This window comes from Passer montanus, unplaced genomic scaffold (assembly GCF_014805655.1).
Source record: "Passer montanus isolate IOZ18808 unplaced genomic scaffold, ASM1480565v1 scaffold27, whole genome shotgun sequence".
NCBI lineage: Eukaryota > Metazoa > Chordata > Aves > Passeriformes > Passeridae > Passer > Passer montanus.
The window spans coordinates 9487158-9503707 of record NW_024367372.1 but is presented as its reverse complement, the minus strand read 5'-3'; the positions used below and the strand labels follow the sequence as shown (position 1 = coordinate 9503707).

Below are 16550 nucleotides of genomic sequence, written 5' to 3'. Positions count from 1 at the left end.
CTCCCTTGAGAGACATCAGCTACACGCTTGAAACCAGGCTTCCCAGGTGACAGGCCAAGTATTCTATCCTCCAAGTCAACAGCTCTTGAGGCACTATTCAGAAATCACTGATTCTCTGCAACAGGCCTGTGAAAACACACTGCCTTTTTGGTCATCACTCTGCTCAGAATCCCCAGGGAGATGTAGAAGCATTAAGGTCTGCACTGGGGTGCAACTCAACAATTTGGGGATTACTGGTCTGTGCTATAAATGTGAAGGTATATGCAACCACAGGCACTACCTTTATCTCTACAAAGAATACAGCTCAAGTAGGACAGATCTAGTCTGTCACAGTGAGGACCAAACATGCAGGTGAACGCAAAGGCCTTTGATAAGAGGAAGATTCCCTTGTCCCAAGACACTGCTGTTCAGGCAGAACAGCTCTCTTGTCAGTTATACAGAAAGTTTCAAGATGGATACCAACAAGAGGAAAGTATTTAAGGTTCCTGCCCAATACTTGTGGAGCAGAAAGCTGAAGCCATGACACCCCAAAGCTACACCTTAGCTTCTGGCCCACTCACACTGGCTAATGTCTCATCTCAGCTAGACAATCTAACCTAAAACTTGGAGCCACACTTCAGAAAGCAGTCTAGCACGTAGACTCTGTCTCTCAGAGAATGCTTTGAACAGATTTTGAAATGTCTGTCCATGACCTCTTTAGGATGTCAGTGCTTTGCACAAGAAGTGGCTGCCCTGGTTAACTGTAAAGAAATAAAGATTCTCCTTATCCTAATAATTCCCCTGGTTTAAACCTTGCTTCATGAGTTCATTAGGAGGCTCCTCTTACTTTCCTGGACTATATAACTGCTTCATTACAAACTCATACAAACAAATCTGAACTTTGTAGTCATCCAGAAAGTATATCCCTAGGCAACAGGCAAATAAATTCCAAGTAGCAGTCACCATAAAGCACATAGACAGACAGATACACTACATAGTCCACTCTAACACATGAATCACTGTACAGGAATGAGTATGCTTGTCTTGTTTTTTATCATACACAAGATTTCTAGTAAGACGTATGTTAAGCTTGGCATGACTTCTTCTACAGCAAAAAGAGCTTACAAGCACACAAGTTATCTAGTAGATATTATCCATAAAATACTTTAAATCTTTGCCTCAATTAACGCAGCTTCCCTTTGATGTCAATAGAAGTTACTAGGAATGAAAATAGAGCATCCAAGATAATCAGCAGAATGTGCTCCAATGACTGTACTGATACTTAAACCAAACATTTATCTCTGCTTGTACAGAAATGGCAATAATGCTTTTAAAAGTATCAAAGCATGCATGAACAGCCATCTCTATCCAGCATCTGTAAATACTATTCAAATTGAGCTTAGCCCGTACAGGATGAGGTAGCCTAATTTTCACCAAGAAATTAGTAAAGTGTAGCAAGAGAGACACTTTGGGGTCAATTTCCACAGCAGCATGATGACCCAAAACTATTAATAAGTTTGCATAGTACACAAAGAAATTGTAGATCCATATTACATAACGGAAGTGTAAGGAATTTCTACGGTAGAGAAAAAGGAAGCAAAGCACTTAGTCAAAAAGAGAAACAAGGACAACAGAGGAGAAGTCTGTTTTGGAGACTGCTAAATATAACAATGTACAGAACATAATACCAAGAAATTTTTAATAGATTTTCTGAGATTCACTGTCGTTTCCAGGCATGAAAAACGGCCTTTATCATACCTCAAGGCCCTAAAAAACTTTCTGTATGCCTAATAAAGGTAAAAGTGTGGTTTTGAGCATCACAAAACTAACCTAAAATCTCCTACAAGTGCAAAATTTAGCATTATTCATCGACAAGAATTTTGCTTGGAGAACCACATGAAATTAGACATTAAACCAGAACTTGTGGCCCTTTCTATACTTTAAAAAAGGCTAGTAGGTTTTGCTGAAGTTTGACAGGGGGGATACAGAATGCCAAGTACAAAAAAACGATGTAAAAGTTTCTGTCACTTTCTTGAAACAGTTTTCTGCTCTGCCTCCTTCATCTTTACAGAAAGAAGCAAGTGCTGTCAACAGAAATTTCACAGGGACTGGTGTTTTTAGCATGACATGCTTTAAACAAAGTGCATTTGAAGTCTCATACAATATATTCTGTAAAGTTTGCAGCATATTTTTCAATTATCAAAACTGATTTAGTCTCCTTGTTATAAACTTAGTATTAGAATGAAGTAATAAAAGGCTATTATTCAGTACCCGTAGCTGTAATGCATGTGTCACAAGACCTTGGACCCACATGGAGTTTAAACTCCCAATTAAATAATAAAATTGTGTAATATACCGCAAAAATTATCCTCTAAGCTATTCAGATAAAGTCTAATGACAGCTTATCAAACTAACCTTTACCTCTGGGACAGCACAAAACAGATGCATAACTCAGACAGTTATACCATCTTCAGATGTCTCACTCACATCCCAAATGGAATACAAGCGTACTCAGGGGTTTGCAGACCCTAATTTTACGTGTTTTCACACAACTTGAAGGAAAGTTCTTCCCAAAACGTTTGACTCTTTCTAATAATAACTCGGCTTTGGAAGTGGGTCCGCAGAGATCCCAAATGACCCTATTTCAACGGGAATACCAGAGACCCCTCTGGAAGCAGAGGGCAGAAATGTACCCAGGCGGGCAGTAACGCGGTGCTGTGCCGGGCCCTGGCACACCCACGGGGACCCTGCACCATCCCGGAGAGTGTTTCCCTGGAGCGCCCAGGTGAGCGGGAAGCAGGAGCGCTCAGCCCGGCCCGGCGGCAGCGGGGCGGGGTGCCCGGGGCACGGCGAGCCCTGCGGCCCCGGTCCCGGCGGGCAGAGCCGGCTCCGCGGAGCCACGCACCGAGAGCGGTGCGCCCGAGGGCGGCGCGGGCCACGGCCGAGCACCGAGCGTCCCCAGCTCCCCGCGGCGAGGGCCGCCTCCTTACCGGCACAGCTCGGCGAAGGCCTGGAAATTCAGTTTCCTGATCTTCTTCTCGCTCAGCCAGTATCCCACCCGCTTCCCCTTCAGGAAGGTCTGCATGGTGCCGCCCCGCGAGCAGGCGACCAGTCCGCGGGGCAGCGCGGCTGCCGCTCGCGCTCGGCGCCTGCCAAACGACGGCTGGAAGAGAAGCAGAGAAAGGAGGATCAGCCGGTTCCCCGCGGCGGCCGCTGCTCCGCGCCCGCCCCGCTGCTCCGCCGCGCCGCGCCAGGGGCAGCCCCGGCAGGCAGGCAGGCAGCCCCGGCAGGCCCTTCCCCGCACCGGCGGGCAGCTCGCCGAGGCACAGAGAAGCCGCTCCCCGCACCAGCCCCGGAGCAGCCAGCCGAGCAGGCACGCCGCCGCTGCCGCCCGCCCCGCGGCACGCCCGCAGCGCCCGCACGGACCCCGCCGCCGAGCTCGCCTCCGTGCCCGCCGCCGCCGCCGCCGCCGCTGTTGCTGCTGCTGCGCGGCCGCGGTGCTGCTGCTGTTGCTGCTGCAGCCGCTCAGCTCCCCATTTGCCCGCTATTCACAGCCGCCTCCACTTCCTCCTCCTCCGGGCCGTCCCCTCCGCTCCGCTCCCACCCACCTCGCGGGCGGGGGCACCGGGGCGCTCCCGCCCCGCCGCGGCACCGCGGGGCCGCGCCCGCCCCCGGACTCCGCTCCGCCGCCGCCAGGGGGCGCGCGCGCCGCCGCCTTAAAGAGACAGCGCCCCTTTCTGGGCCTGGCCCGGCCGGGGGGCCGTGGATGCTCCGAGGATGCCCCGTGGATGCCCCGTGGATTTTGGTTCCTTTGGGAGGAACGGTTCTACACAGTACTTACATTTTCTATGGGTGCTATTGAAAGCACTTGGTCAGTACGTCTTTCACAGAAAAAACGTTCCAAGTAAACATGAGTCTTCACTGCAAAGCCTTCTTCCAGAATTTGCAAGGGATTAAACAGAGTTTGCAGTAATAGCTATCTGATATTTAACTTTCTTTTGCAAGAGGCAGAAGGCAGGTAATGCAAGCATGGACTCACATTCTAATTTTTGGGTTGTGCATCCCTAAATACTGAGGCAGCTGTTCTGTGCTTCATTTTAGAAGAAGAATCTTTCAGTCTGAATTACTGTGCTGTCTCACAGCCAAGTATCATTTCCCCGTTTTTGTTTTTCTCCTTCTTCTGAAATGATCACGATTTCAGCGTGAACATTTTTCTCTGTCTCTCCAGGAATGGAAAGCATGGCCTTTACAACAACAATGTCCTTCACAGAGGGGCTGGATTGCAGCACCTGCAATCCTGAGCTGAGGTGCAGCCGATGCTTCTGCGATGACGCTTTCTGTGAAGCAGCCCTGGAGCCCTGAGCAGTGGGAACTGCTCAGCGAGTTCTGCTGACTCACAGTGCCACAGCAAATGCGGCTTTAGAACTTCAGCAGAGTATTGGAGAATTGGTAGAAGTATCCATGCTAAGGAAAGAAGGGTGAAAGCCCTAAGAAATATGAAAGGGGTAATTGATTTAGGGAGTTGGTAGAAAGCATTTTACATTCCTGTCATTGCTGACATGAACAGTGCAGTCATCTTGACCCAAGGGTATATTGGCAAACAGGCAAGGAATGGAACCACCTGCAAACAGCTCATACCAATGGATTTTGAAAATTTATATCATAGTATTTTTCTCCATTTGTGGTTGCTTTGAGGAATAAATATCTTTCTTTTTCTCCTTCATCTTATTTGCCACTGCTATGTTCTAACCTTTATTTTACAGAACACTTTTTATCTTAATCATATTCACACATTTTTTCAGTTTATTAATTAATGTAATTAGAATTAGTAAATCTATTTCAATAGCATGATTCCTGTTGCAGAATGTTTCACTGATATTTAAACATTTTTGGTAATTTTGGAAGAAATTGTAACTCAAAAATATAATACTTTATCAAACATTATCATATTAATATAAGAATCCTGAAACAAATTTACTTGGGTTTCTTGTTATGAAGTGTTTTGTCTTGCCAATATCAGTGCTTTATTTCAGCTATCATTTCACTGGATTCATTTTAGACTTTATTAAAATTTGCATCAATATATTAAGCTCAAAATTTATATTTGTATCAGAATAGAATATGACTGTATTGAAACATGAAATTATTGAAGCCAACTTTCAAAATTATTTATTTCTGAATGTTTTTGTAAGAAATATCATGGCTTCAGACCAATCTAAAACACAGTCTGCAGAAATATTTATGTATTTTTTTCCTGATGGGGGAGAGCAGGTTTTTAGAGGTGTTGTGCATTCCTAGCTCCTGTGGAAATGAAGCACATGCACTAAAAAGGAGGAGTTTGCTTTGCTGCAATACAGACAAACTTGTATGACATATATCAAAGACCAGGTTCAATCTTATGAAGGAGAAAGCTGGTAAATGCCTTAATTTTAAATGATACTTTTTGAATCTTAACCCTTGAACAGCTGCAGATGTGGGAAACATTTCACCTGATGTGCCTCTGTACTGCATCTTGCTGTTCAGTGGTGCTAAATAAATTACAATCCTCTGTTTACATTGCAGAGCTTGTTCAGGCAATGCCAAACCTGCGACCACAGGAAGCCCCAGGGTAATATTTATGCAATTCCTGATCAGGAGCAAGCTGACTATTCCTGTTACAGTGGCCCAACTCCGTAAGCTGCAGCTCATGAGCTGCTTCATGCTAATTAAAGGGGTGAGGGTTGATTAGGATCTTGAGCCCTCCAGCAATCAGAAATATCTTCCTCTTCATCTAAGCTTCAGCTACAGGCCAAAGCAGGTTTCCCTTGTTTAGCTGGAACTTCTCACACCTTGTCTTCTAACCCTTTCAACAAATACAGGGCTCTGACCAAGCTGGATAGTTGCAATGTGGCACAAGTTAGTAAAATTCCATAGAAAATCATTTTAGAATGAGACATCTCATCACTTAATTAGTTATCAAAGTATATTTTCTCAATATTTTTTGAATTATTTTTTCAGCGCCCAGCAGAAGTAACAATAGGATCTTTTGCAATGAGCAGAAAGAAGGTGGTGAAGTGATTTACATTGCCTGCAGTTTAGTTTTTACTTTTATTTGCATTTTTTATTATTACAAGATAGCTCTTACTGTGCTGTGGATGGGCAGGAGGGTGGGCTGAGCCTTCTGTATAGAACAGGTCTTGCCTTTCTCCAGTCAGTCAAACCACCAAGACAGACCATGTGCTAACACAGCACTGCTGGAATGAGGTTGTAGGTAGGAGGGAATACACAGAAAACTCTGCATGTGCTGCACTGCAGCTTCCTTCTGGGCCCTGAGAGAGACACTAAGAGTAGTCCAGGTGCTGCACAGCCTGTGGAACTTGTCATCACCAGTGAGGCAGCCAGAGAGAAATGTATGAGAAGCATGGTGGGCTGCCATTTCCTCAGGTCTCTGCTACATCTACAACTGATTAATCATTGCAAGATTCACCAAAGGACAGACAGGACTTCTTTGCACAGTGGTTCACTAGAGGATGTGTGTGGCAGAAGCTGAGTTTCTACAATTTATGGTTGTTTTTTGCCTAATTTCTGGCAAAACACATACCCGCAGCTATTGTTTAGAACTTTTCTGAATGTGGTCTTGGCCAGCAGTTTTTAAGTGATAAATCAGTGAAGGTTAGTCCTGGGGGTGAAAGCTCATTTCTGATGTCTGAATTCAAACACACCACGGCTATCCCTTGCCAAGGGCCATGCAACACCTGCCCATTGTGGGGCTCTCATGGCTCCCAGGAGGGACCCCCTCTAGCTGCCACAGCCCTCCTTCACAACAGTCCATATGCTTTTGTGGCTGTGCAAGAACAGAATAAGGAAGCCAGGAACTTAGATGGACTTAAACCCAGAAGTTGAGAACAGTATTTAAGTCTTAGCTTAAACCAATTCCTTAATCCAGATCACTGTTCTTTTCTCTACCTGTTTATAGTGGCACAAGGCAGAGAACAGGCTGGAAAAAAGAAGCCAGGAAGAGAAGGGATCAAACTGCCTCTTTTTTTGGCAATCCTACTTCACAGCAGCAGCATGGATGGGGAAGGCATGGTTCACCTCTACTCCTCCACTCACCTGAAAACCTATGCAGTTTATGCTTCAGTATTCTGATTTTATAAAGAAAGGAAAGATTAATGAGTACTGCCTGAGGTTCATTGGTATTTCTGATCTTTTTGAGATCAGAAGAAGGAATTCAGCTAGAAAAGCTCAAAAACCTTCCAAAAGAGAGTAACAATGCCTGGCAGATGACCAGCCCGTGCAGGGCCATTCAAGAATTCCTGAGCTCACATCAGCCCCAGTGGAGTGCTGCTCAGATGGCTGCCTGTCACACTGAGCACAGCAAGCTCTTCTGTTCCAGCCATGAAAACAGGATAACTATGGGGTTTTTTGAAACTGCAAGGAAATCACCTTTACGAGAAGGTACATCTTACTTTATATACAGCTCAAAAAGTTTTCTATCCTGAGCTCTGATGAATGTACTTGCTGCAGGAAAGCAAGAAAAGGTCTGGCTGCCAAGTTCGCTTGCTTGTCATGTAGCTGTTGGGGACAGACTCTGTATAAGCTCATAAACCAAGGAAAGCATTTCATCAATGAATAAAGAATTTAAAGCCACAAAAAACCTGTGTGGCTGAGAAAAAAGATGACAAAGTCCTGTGCCAGTATAATTATGTCAGTAGGAGCAGATTTTTTTAAACTGAATAAGTTCTGCCAGTCAAACCCCAACTGTGGACACAGACACACTGCTGCATTACTGTGGCTCTCTTGCCTTTTACTATGGCAAGCAGCCTTGTGGAAATAATGCTCATGCAAACTTTTTCAATGCACACATATGGATATACATACTTTGGTGATTGCTTCAGTGTAGTTAAAATGATTCAAACTTTATGTTTAAGGAAATCTTGAAAGATTGTTCTCTGAAGGATTTGGGTAAGCTCACAGTTTATTAAGGTTTGGATTGTGAGACTTGGATAAGGCGAGGCTGCAGTGAGGTTTTCTCCACCTACAGTTTCATGTTAAGAGAGTTATTCTGCTTATAGCTGTTTGTGATTTTTTAATCAGGTGGTATTAGTACCTATAACAATTCTGGGAGCACGCTTACAGCAAAATGAGCCATCTTACCACATATTTTGCATTGCTGTAATTTATTATTTTTTAAAAAAACAATGTAGCTCTTTTAATATTAATGAATATAAATCAGACTGACATGGACACATAACTCATGTATATAAATTCATATAAAGTGACCTGGATATATATGAATCCTACCACTATTGTCTCATGTTTTGCTGGCTTACATCTGTCTTTGCTTCTTCTGTTGAGAGCATGTTAAAGGTGACCTAGAGAACATCTCCTCATTCCAGTGGTTCTCCATTTCCATGAGTTTTTTGGGGCTACAGTTGAACCTTTTAAACTGCTAAAACTGAGAAAACAGGAAAGATACAAGTCCGGTGTGGGCTACACCATCACTTGCACTTTCTTCTCATGGCTCCACTGGTTGAGGACCCTTTTCCTGTTTTGTTTAAATGTTTCCTTAGAGTTCACCAACAGTTCACAAGCCATTGTCCTTGCTGATTTTGTACAGTCCCATCAGGAGACACTGGCTTTCCTCTCTGGGAAGGGCAGCAATTTCCATTTTTTTCAAAAGCTACCACAATGTATAGTCTTACACGTGCAAAAATAATAGATGCAGAGAAGCATCTCCAAAGCCCATGCCAGCAGTATTCCAAAGCAAACTAACTTTAGTGTATTAAAGAAAACAAAACAACAAACAAACCAAATCCATCTGACAGTAGCCCCAGTATATGAGGATGTTGCAGAAGGACACACCTCATTTTTGCCACTGACACACAGATGAAACTCAAGCTTCATCAGCAAGATGTAGAACAGCTTTTGGAAACAACCTCAATCCTAACCAAAATGATCTTCCCTTGGACAGACAAGAGTTCTTTTGGACATGCCACAACTATCCTGAAGTTAACTAAAGATGCTTCTGGGTGATAATCTAGAAGCACAGTTGGGAAAGCCCTGCTTTGAGTCAGGTGCTGTTCCTCTTGTGCTCACAAACCTTTCATACTTACACACCAATGGTGGGTGCACTGACTTGACTCCTACTTACTACTCTCATGGAAGCAGGAATATAACCTGTCTTGCTCCACCAGTCACCCCCCATCCTTGGCTTTTTCCCACTCAGAGTGCATTCCAAAACATTATCTAATCGCCACACTCAATAACCAAAAGAGACTTTTTTTCACTTTTGCTCAAGTAGCAGTCTCATATACAAAGATTAAACTGTACATGTACATCTCCTCCACATTACCAACACTCTGTCCTGTAACATCCCATTTCTGCATCCTACTACAAGCAGCCCTTCTGAAAGAAAAAGTTCATGTAGAAAAGAATTGAAAATTTAGGAGACAAGTTATAGAAAACAGGGGCTGTAGTGTAAAAGGCAAAAGCCAAAAAAACCAAGCCAAACCACCATCAACAAAAAGAGCTGGAATAAATCAACTGAGACAACAATTTGCTTACAGCTCTGAGCATTTACTAGAGGGTCAGGCTTGTAAAGTGAAATAGATAGCTCATTTAGAATCACAAACTTTCAGACATTTCAGATTGCCTAGATCCTGTAAGACACTTGTAGTTGCATAGACGACAAATTCTATTAATACGTGTTGTATCACTGTGCTATTAAATTTATTCTCATATACTCAGGGCCTGACAGTCTGTAAATACAGCTTAGGCAATGAGCATGTCTGAATGCAAGACTCGTTACAATCCCAGAATGTCATTTTGGATCTGCCTGCACAGGTATTGCTTGCCAGTCACATTTCTGACAGCTAAAAGGGACACTTCCACAGACAGGATCACAGCAAATATTCCTAGTGGTTCTGAACAGGCCACTTCTGTGCTTTATATTAATGTACCACATGTACAAGAGCAGCCTTTAGAGTTGAACATACAATGCCAATGCTGCCCTTTGGGATTTTCCCTTCTCTCAGAGCTTCTGGAGAGGGGAAGGAATGCTCGTGACCGAACAGATGAAGACTGCTTGCCTTGAGCCTCAGTTTTCTAGTGTGACCTCTAAGAAAGCTTTTCACATGATGAAAAGTTTGTCCTAACCTGTGCCTATGAAGATTCCCATTGTTTGATAAGGGATGAGCTAACATTGTACCTATTCTCTTCATCAGAACCCAATTTCATTACCCAAGTGCAAACTGTCCCAATACCTATAGAAGCTCAATGTCCAAAAGAGGTCTATGTACTTGTTTTTGAAATTGTGCAATAAATATAGATACATACACACTCCCTCTTTTATTTATTTGGGAAAACAAGGTAAACAAATCAGATGGAGGACAAGTTAGAAGAATATTCTTCTTGAGGTCTCAGCACTGTGTATAGTGATTATTTGCACTAAGCCCATGAAGTGGGATTATTTTTCACATAGAGGAAAAATTTCTTTCTCACTGCTAGGAGAAATCAGAGAGGTTGAGGAACAGCCTAAACCAGAGGAAAGTACTCATGCCACCATTTAGATGGCAGAGGCCTCAGGATGTGCCAAGGAGCTGTCATAAAAGTGTTGCAAGCATGTAAGTAATTTTTCAGCTACTTGGACTATACTCAAGAAAATGGTTTTATAAGTCATAGAATTAGAAGTTAGCCCCAGATGTCTTGAGGGTAAAGTTGACACTGCTTTCAGGTTAGATTTTGGCTACTCTGCAAACCAATATAACTTGCCATAAGGACTGACCACAATCTGATGATGAAGCCTGGATTGGGGTGGGAGACAATAATAGGCATGTGAGTCTTGGCAGAGGATGTCACCTACTCAATCTTGAGAGACTTCAAACCTGAACACCTCTTTGCTAATCATCTTCACTTGCTATCAATGACAACAGCCCCAAAAGACTGGTTTAGCATCACTCACACAGCTGGGGAAAGGAGAACTTGCAGCTGCCATAGATTTTTCTACAGTTATGAAACTCTTGTGTTGCTGGCTAATATTGGTGGGGTTTTGGAGGCCTTATTTGTGCAGATTTCCAAAGAAGGGGCATCTATACCTTCTGTTCTACTGTTCTTTCTGATCCTTCTGGCTTAGGGTGGCTGTTCTCACCCACCAGTGCAGTGCTGGCTAGCCAAGTCTCTAAGCATTTTCACTGTGTGAAGCCACTCCAGAAAAGTATCAGGCTGCCTAATTTTACCAAGCTAAAGAATTTCCACTGCTTCAGAGGCTGTTTTACCAGAGCTCTTAGAAGTAGCACTTCAAAAACTTGCCAACAACCTGAGAATTATAGTTTTTACCTAGTGAAAAAAGAGTGACAGAATAGAAGATGAAAAAACCTTGAAATGGTAACCTCTGCTTCAACACCCAGATCAGGATAGATTTAAGTTTGTGTCACAATCCATTGCATCATCATTTATGCAGTGGATTCAGTGGTGAAACACTTCAGCTGGTCACAGTTACCCAGAACACTATAAACTCCTGGAAAACAAGCTCTGCACTGTGTAGAGGCATCATTTTAGAATGGAGGTGCTCTAACTCCTATTAAACAAAGCAGTGCAGAAATGCACCTACAGTGACACACTAATTTAAGCCAGATACTTTTTCAGGTGGAGAAGGTGTTGATTTGAATGCACTTACACTTCTTACAGTCTCATAGCAGTGTATTTCTTTACTCTCCCACTACCTTCATGTTTTTATGATGACTATGCTTACATTGTGTTGGTGAAAGGCAAATCGAGCATATATTTGTGAGGAGAAGTGGACATTTCCCGTCTTTAAGAATGCCAACAAATGCAGTAAAAAATGTGCTAAGCTGGAGACATTTAAATATACACTTGGAATTATATGACAGAATATATGACAGTAGGCATTAATGAAATTTCATTTTATATATCACAGAGCAGCAGCTTAAAAATTCTGCACAGTAAGGAAAAAACATAATGACTTTTGCTTTAAAGATTTGCAAATACTGGTTAATGTGCTTTTGTTAAATGAAATGCGAATACTTACTTATTGATAAATTATTGAAGTTTTGTCTTTGAGAGTAACCATCAACTGCTGTTAATATCTCTGTTTGAATCATTCTCTGGATCTGTGCTGATTTCTGGTACAGACCTCTAGCATGGGCTTCAGAAAAAGGCAAATTCAGGTAAAAGGGTGAGTACTTAAAAGCTTCACAGCTACAGTGAACAGACTTTTATCTTTCACCAAAGATAAACAACAGGACAACAACAGGAGCCCTCCATGCAGATGAGGATGAAGATTTACTTCCAGTTGATGACATTTGTATGAAAGCCTCCCCTCTCATGCTGGCCTCTCAGCTGAGCTGACAGTGTACACTTGTGACAGCCGAGCTCACATTGAGCACTTCAATGAGAAACGAGGTGCTCTGCAGGTCTGGAGCTTGGATAAACCAGCAGGTACTTCTGCCATTCAGCCTACCTCTGACAGTGATTTCCCACTGCCTCAGACAAGTTCTGGTTTTTTATAATCTATGCAGACATTTCTGTGAATAAGAATCTATCAAGCCTCACATTATATGGGTGGATATCTTACACATATGCCTCTTACAGTAAATTTAATGTCACTAACTATGGGTAATTCCTAAGCCCTAACAGGACAGAGGGAAAAGGTTCCTAAAAGACACAGACATAAAGTTCTTTTTGTTTGGTTGGTTTGGTTTTGTTGGGGTTTTGAAGCTTCTTTTTGTTTTTGTTTGTTTGGTTTTGGTTTGTTGTTGTTGTTTTGGTCTGTTTCTGAAATCTTAAACAATATACTGTCTACCACCTCCAAACATCCATCCTGGTCTATGCAAAAAAGTTGTGATCCTTTGAACGTGGGAAAAGGCCTGATCTGAAATGAGCTCTTTCACTATTTGTTTAGTAAAAGAAAGTTGTGTTTCTGGAAAATCTAAATATAGATACTCCCTGCTGCATACAGTTTACAGTATACAAGATGGGTACACCCTGGAAAGTGGGAATCTCAGAAGAGACAATAATTAAATCTGTAAAATAATTCTATGGTATTACTGACTTGCTTCACATAAGCACCACTGAAGGAGAGGCAATGAGTGGAAATTTAAAAAAAGATCACTCCTCTTGTGAGGATGGAGCAGTCACTCTGATATGGTCAGATGTTTTTCTTGGACTATTTGTATGGACAGAAGAAGGATTCTGTTTTTTGTTTTAACATGGGTCTTTTAAACTTGTTTATATGACCAAACATGTTGACAGCAGCAAACTCAGCATGGAAATTTAATAACTCTTCCTTTCTGGTAGTATGTATCAACTTTAGTTGAAAACATGGAAAAGCAGAATTCTCAGGAGTTTAATAGTGGCTTTGGAAGTGGACTTGGGGTGGTTTTCCTATTATTTGTGGGGATTTAATAAAAAACAATAAATTGTAATGAATAATGGTTTTGTTGAAATGCAATTTATAACTGTAAACTGGTTTGACAAAAATTCTGCAAGAAAGTTCTGTTTCCTCCAAGGCCAGTACAATGCTGGGTCATATCACTGGAGCTGTGAGATCAATATCTGCATTGCTTCTGCATAAATTGTATTTGTTCTCTGTTTGAATAAATGCCCCAGAGAGGAATAGTCAGTTACCAGGCACCTCTGCCATATCCTTTCAGTATATTTTGTCAGTTCTTGCTCAACTTGGAAGCCACTTTGTAACTGGCTGAAAAGGAGAATGTAAATCAAAGATTTTATCTCTTTCTGGCCGGAATTGTTTTACCACAGACAATGCAGCCATGAGGGTAAATAATGAACAAGGTATTATTCAGAGGTAAATAATGAATAATGCAGCCATGAGGTGTACATTCAGAGGTAAGTAATGAAAAAGGAGCATCAGTGTAGTGAAGAGTTCTGTCTAAAATACCAAGGCCCTTCTCCATAAAAGACTCAGTTCCTTATAGGCACTTTGACAAAGGGTTCTAGTGTGTAATTCTTCCTTTGGCAGATGTTTACTGTGGATGGTTGAGAGTATGAAATAGCTATTCCATTTGTAAATATCAAAAAGTTTGTTGGAAAGATGATAAATATTTCTACAACTAAGAACAAAGTATGGATGGTATTCAAAGAAGCTGGATAACATGATTGCCTGAAGCCTAATTCAGATGCAGCTGCTGCCAAAAAACAAACGGTAGAAGCTGAATTTCAGGAACTGAGAATTTAAGATTAAGGTAATTTAAGGTCCCAGAAATTCAAAGTAAACAAAGTAAGTCAAAAGTGATAAAGATCACCATTCAGCTCACTGAATAGCTTCATGTGGTCAGTGTAGCCAAACCAAGCAAATATACTATTTCAATTTAAAATGAGAAAAAATAAAATACAAAAATTCAATCCTATAAAAAAGTTTCTTGCATGTTCCCAAATGAATGTGCTACACCCTATAAGAAAACTGGTGTCTCCAAGAAAAAAGTTCAAAGAAAGACAGCAGTGCAGACAAAACAACCACCCAAGAAAAAAAGGGAATCAGAATATTATAGCCTTATTTTCAGAAGAAACAAAAGTTCTAAAATACAAACTAAAGATTCATAAAACATAAAATACAGCATGTGAATTGAAGAAAACTAATGTTCTGGACTCACACTGAATTATAAGAAACTGATCGAAACAACTTAATACACCACAACAGGATACTACAAAATTCACTGTAACTACATCTAATAAGTAAAACTGCTACAAGCTGCAGAAAAACTCTGTGCATTCATGCACTCACTGATAAAAATTCACATGAGTTTTCTCCTTGGAATCCCAACATATATGTAGTCTGTAAGGATCCTAGTTCTCTAGCCAAAAGTTTGGTTTAGAGTTAGGATTAAGAAGGAAAAGATCCAGAATGTGATGTTTTAGATGAATCACAAATCAGTGTCCTACAAAGTGGAAGGCAAATGCTATCTTGACAGAAATGACTCTGTTACTAGAGTCTCACTCCTTGATTACTTATCAGTGAGAACCTACTACAACTCTGCCAAATATAAACATAAGATCCACCCAAAAGGATGTGAGATGCATTCTGTCCTTCAGCTTCTGCCTTCCATTTGAAAGGCCAGCTAATTTTGGTTTTGTAATCATCTCAGATATTCTACCTTTACTTTTCTATTTTGGCCAAAATCTAAGCCTAGGAAAGACATTCTATTAATACTGACTTGTGAAAGCTTTGTTTGATTTAAAGATTACCACTAACCCTTCTGATTCCTCTTGTCAACTCTCACTTATCCTAAGTAGTTTGTCAGGATCCTAAACATCCTAACAGGCCTTAATAGCCCCAACAATCTTCACCTGACCCCTCCCATGGGCTCAGGAGCCCCACTTTAGCCAAGCCCTGTGCTTTCAGCTCATGCCTGACCTGTATCCGTGTGTGTCCACAGCTCAGCCATGACTGTGCCACACCATGTTTATCTGGAGTCACAGACTGACTTCCTAGCTTGACCTCAGTCTTTTCTTATCAGTGTGGACCTTCATGGCAATTGCTAGGTGATGTCTGGATGTCTGACCGTGGTTCTCACTGGCTCACTCCCTGGCCTGTGGACTGCCTTCACAGCTTGACCTTGGACCTGCCTTGTTACTTGCCTGATGCTCTGTACTCCTGTCTGAATCCAATGTTCCCTGCTTGCCTGCTCAGGCTCTGTGGGACTGGGCTTGGGCAGTGAGGCTCTTGCCCATCACCTGTGTTATTATGCTTGGTTCCTGCCCTCTATGGAGCAGCCAGCTCTTGCTGCTCCATTGCTTTTCTGCCTTACCTTCAAAATAAACCAAATATTTCTATAAAAATACATCATATGTCAAAACTAGGTCAAACACTTCTTTTTAATGCTACAAAACCCAATGATTAATTCTTTGATTCTGTTTGTTAAATATTATTTCCTTTGGATTCAGCAGACTTCTATCTTCTCTGGTTTCCCAAGCTCAATATTATCCTTTTGAGTCTCACCAGGTGTATGTTCTCATTTCAATATGCAGAGTTATGAGTTCTTTCCCCTTATTATTACCAGCACTTGTGACTGGAATTTGTCGAGAGCTGAGAACAGTTGCTTCTTGTCCTACTAATTTTGGAATTATTCCCTCCCCCCTCAGAGGCCTGCTGCTAAAACTAACCAACCAATGAACCCTCAGTTATTTGCTCTGTCTCCTCCTTTACTGTGGTAGAGATTAAGCATAACACTGAATTTATACAGATTGAGATCTAGCCTAAAAATACTACAAATCACTCTGTCTGGTGTTATGCCTTAGCTTTCAAAGACAGCTTGTGATTGTTAGAACTCTTCAAATTTTTTAGATCCTTCTTTCTAAAGCCACAATCTCAGGCTCTATGTTTATCACAGAAGACCCTTGGTTGAGTTTTTTAACCTACTTGGTTTACAAGCAGATTAAATCCTAAACCATCCTCTCTTTCCAACTCCAACCATTCAGTGAAAAGACAGGCTTCTTAAGTAGGAATAAGGTCCACATTTCACTGATTCTTCTTCAGAATCTTAATTGCAAATGCAGGCTTTACACTAAGCACATGTATCCACTGCCAAGCCATACATTCACAAAGAAGTCAT

General features: G+C 41.9%; 1 protein-coding gene across 4 annotated transcripts in view; it reads right to left on the bottom strand.

Annotated features, from left to right (window-relative positions):
- ITPK1 (inositol-tetrakisphosphate 1-kinase) overlaps positions 1-3596 on the bottom strand; it is a 141977-nt gene extending 138381 nt beyond the window's left edge. Inside the window, exons 1-2 of one of the 4 annotated variants that reach the window (XM_039712532.1) lie at positions 3423-3596; positions 2970-3142 (exon numbers count right to left, since the gene is read on the bottom strand). In XM_039712532.1, the coding sequence (XP_039568466.1) occupies positions 2970-3064 (95 nt within the window). In that variant the 5' untranslated portion in view covers positions 3065-3142; positions 3423-3596. Of the gene's footprint in view, positions 1-2969; positions 3143-3283 lie in introns of all 4 variants that reach the window. The other 3 variants (XM_039712530.1, XM_039712531.1, XM_039712533.1) reach the window with 3 other exon arrangements.
- Positions 3597-16550: the final 12954 nt, after the last annotated feature.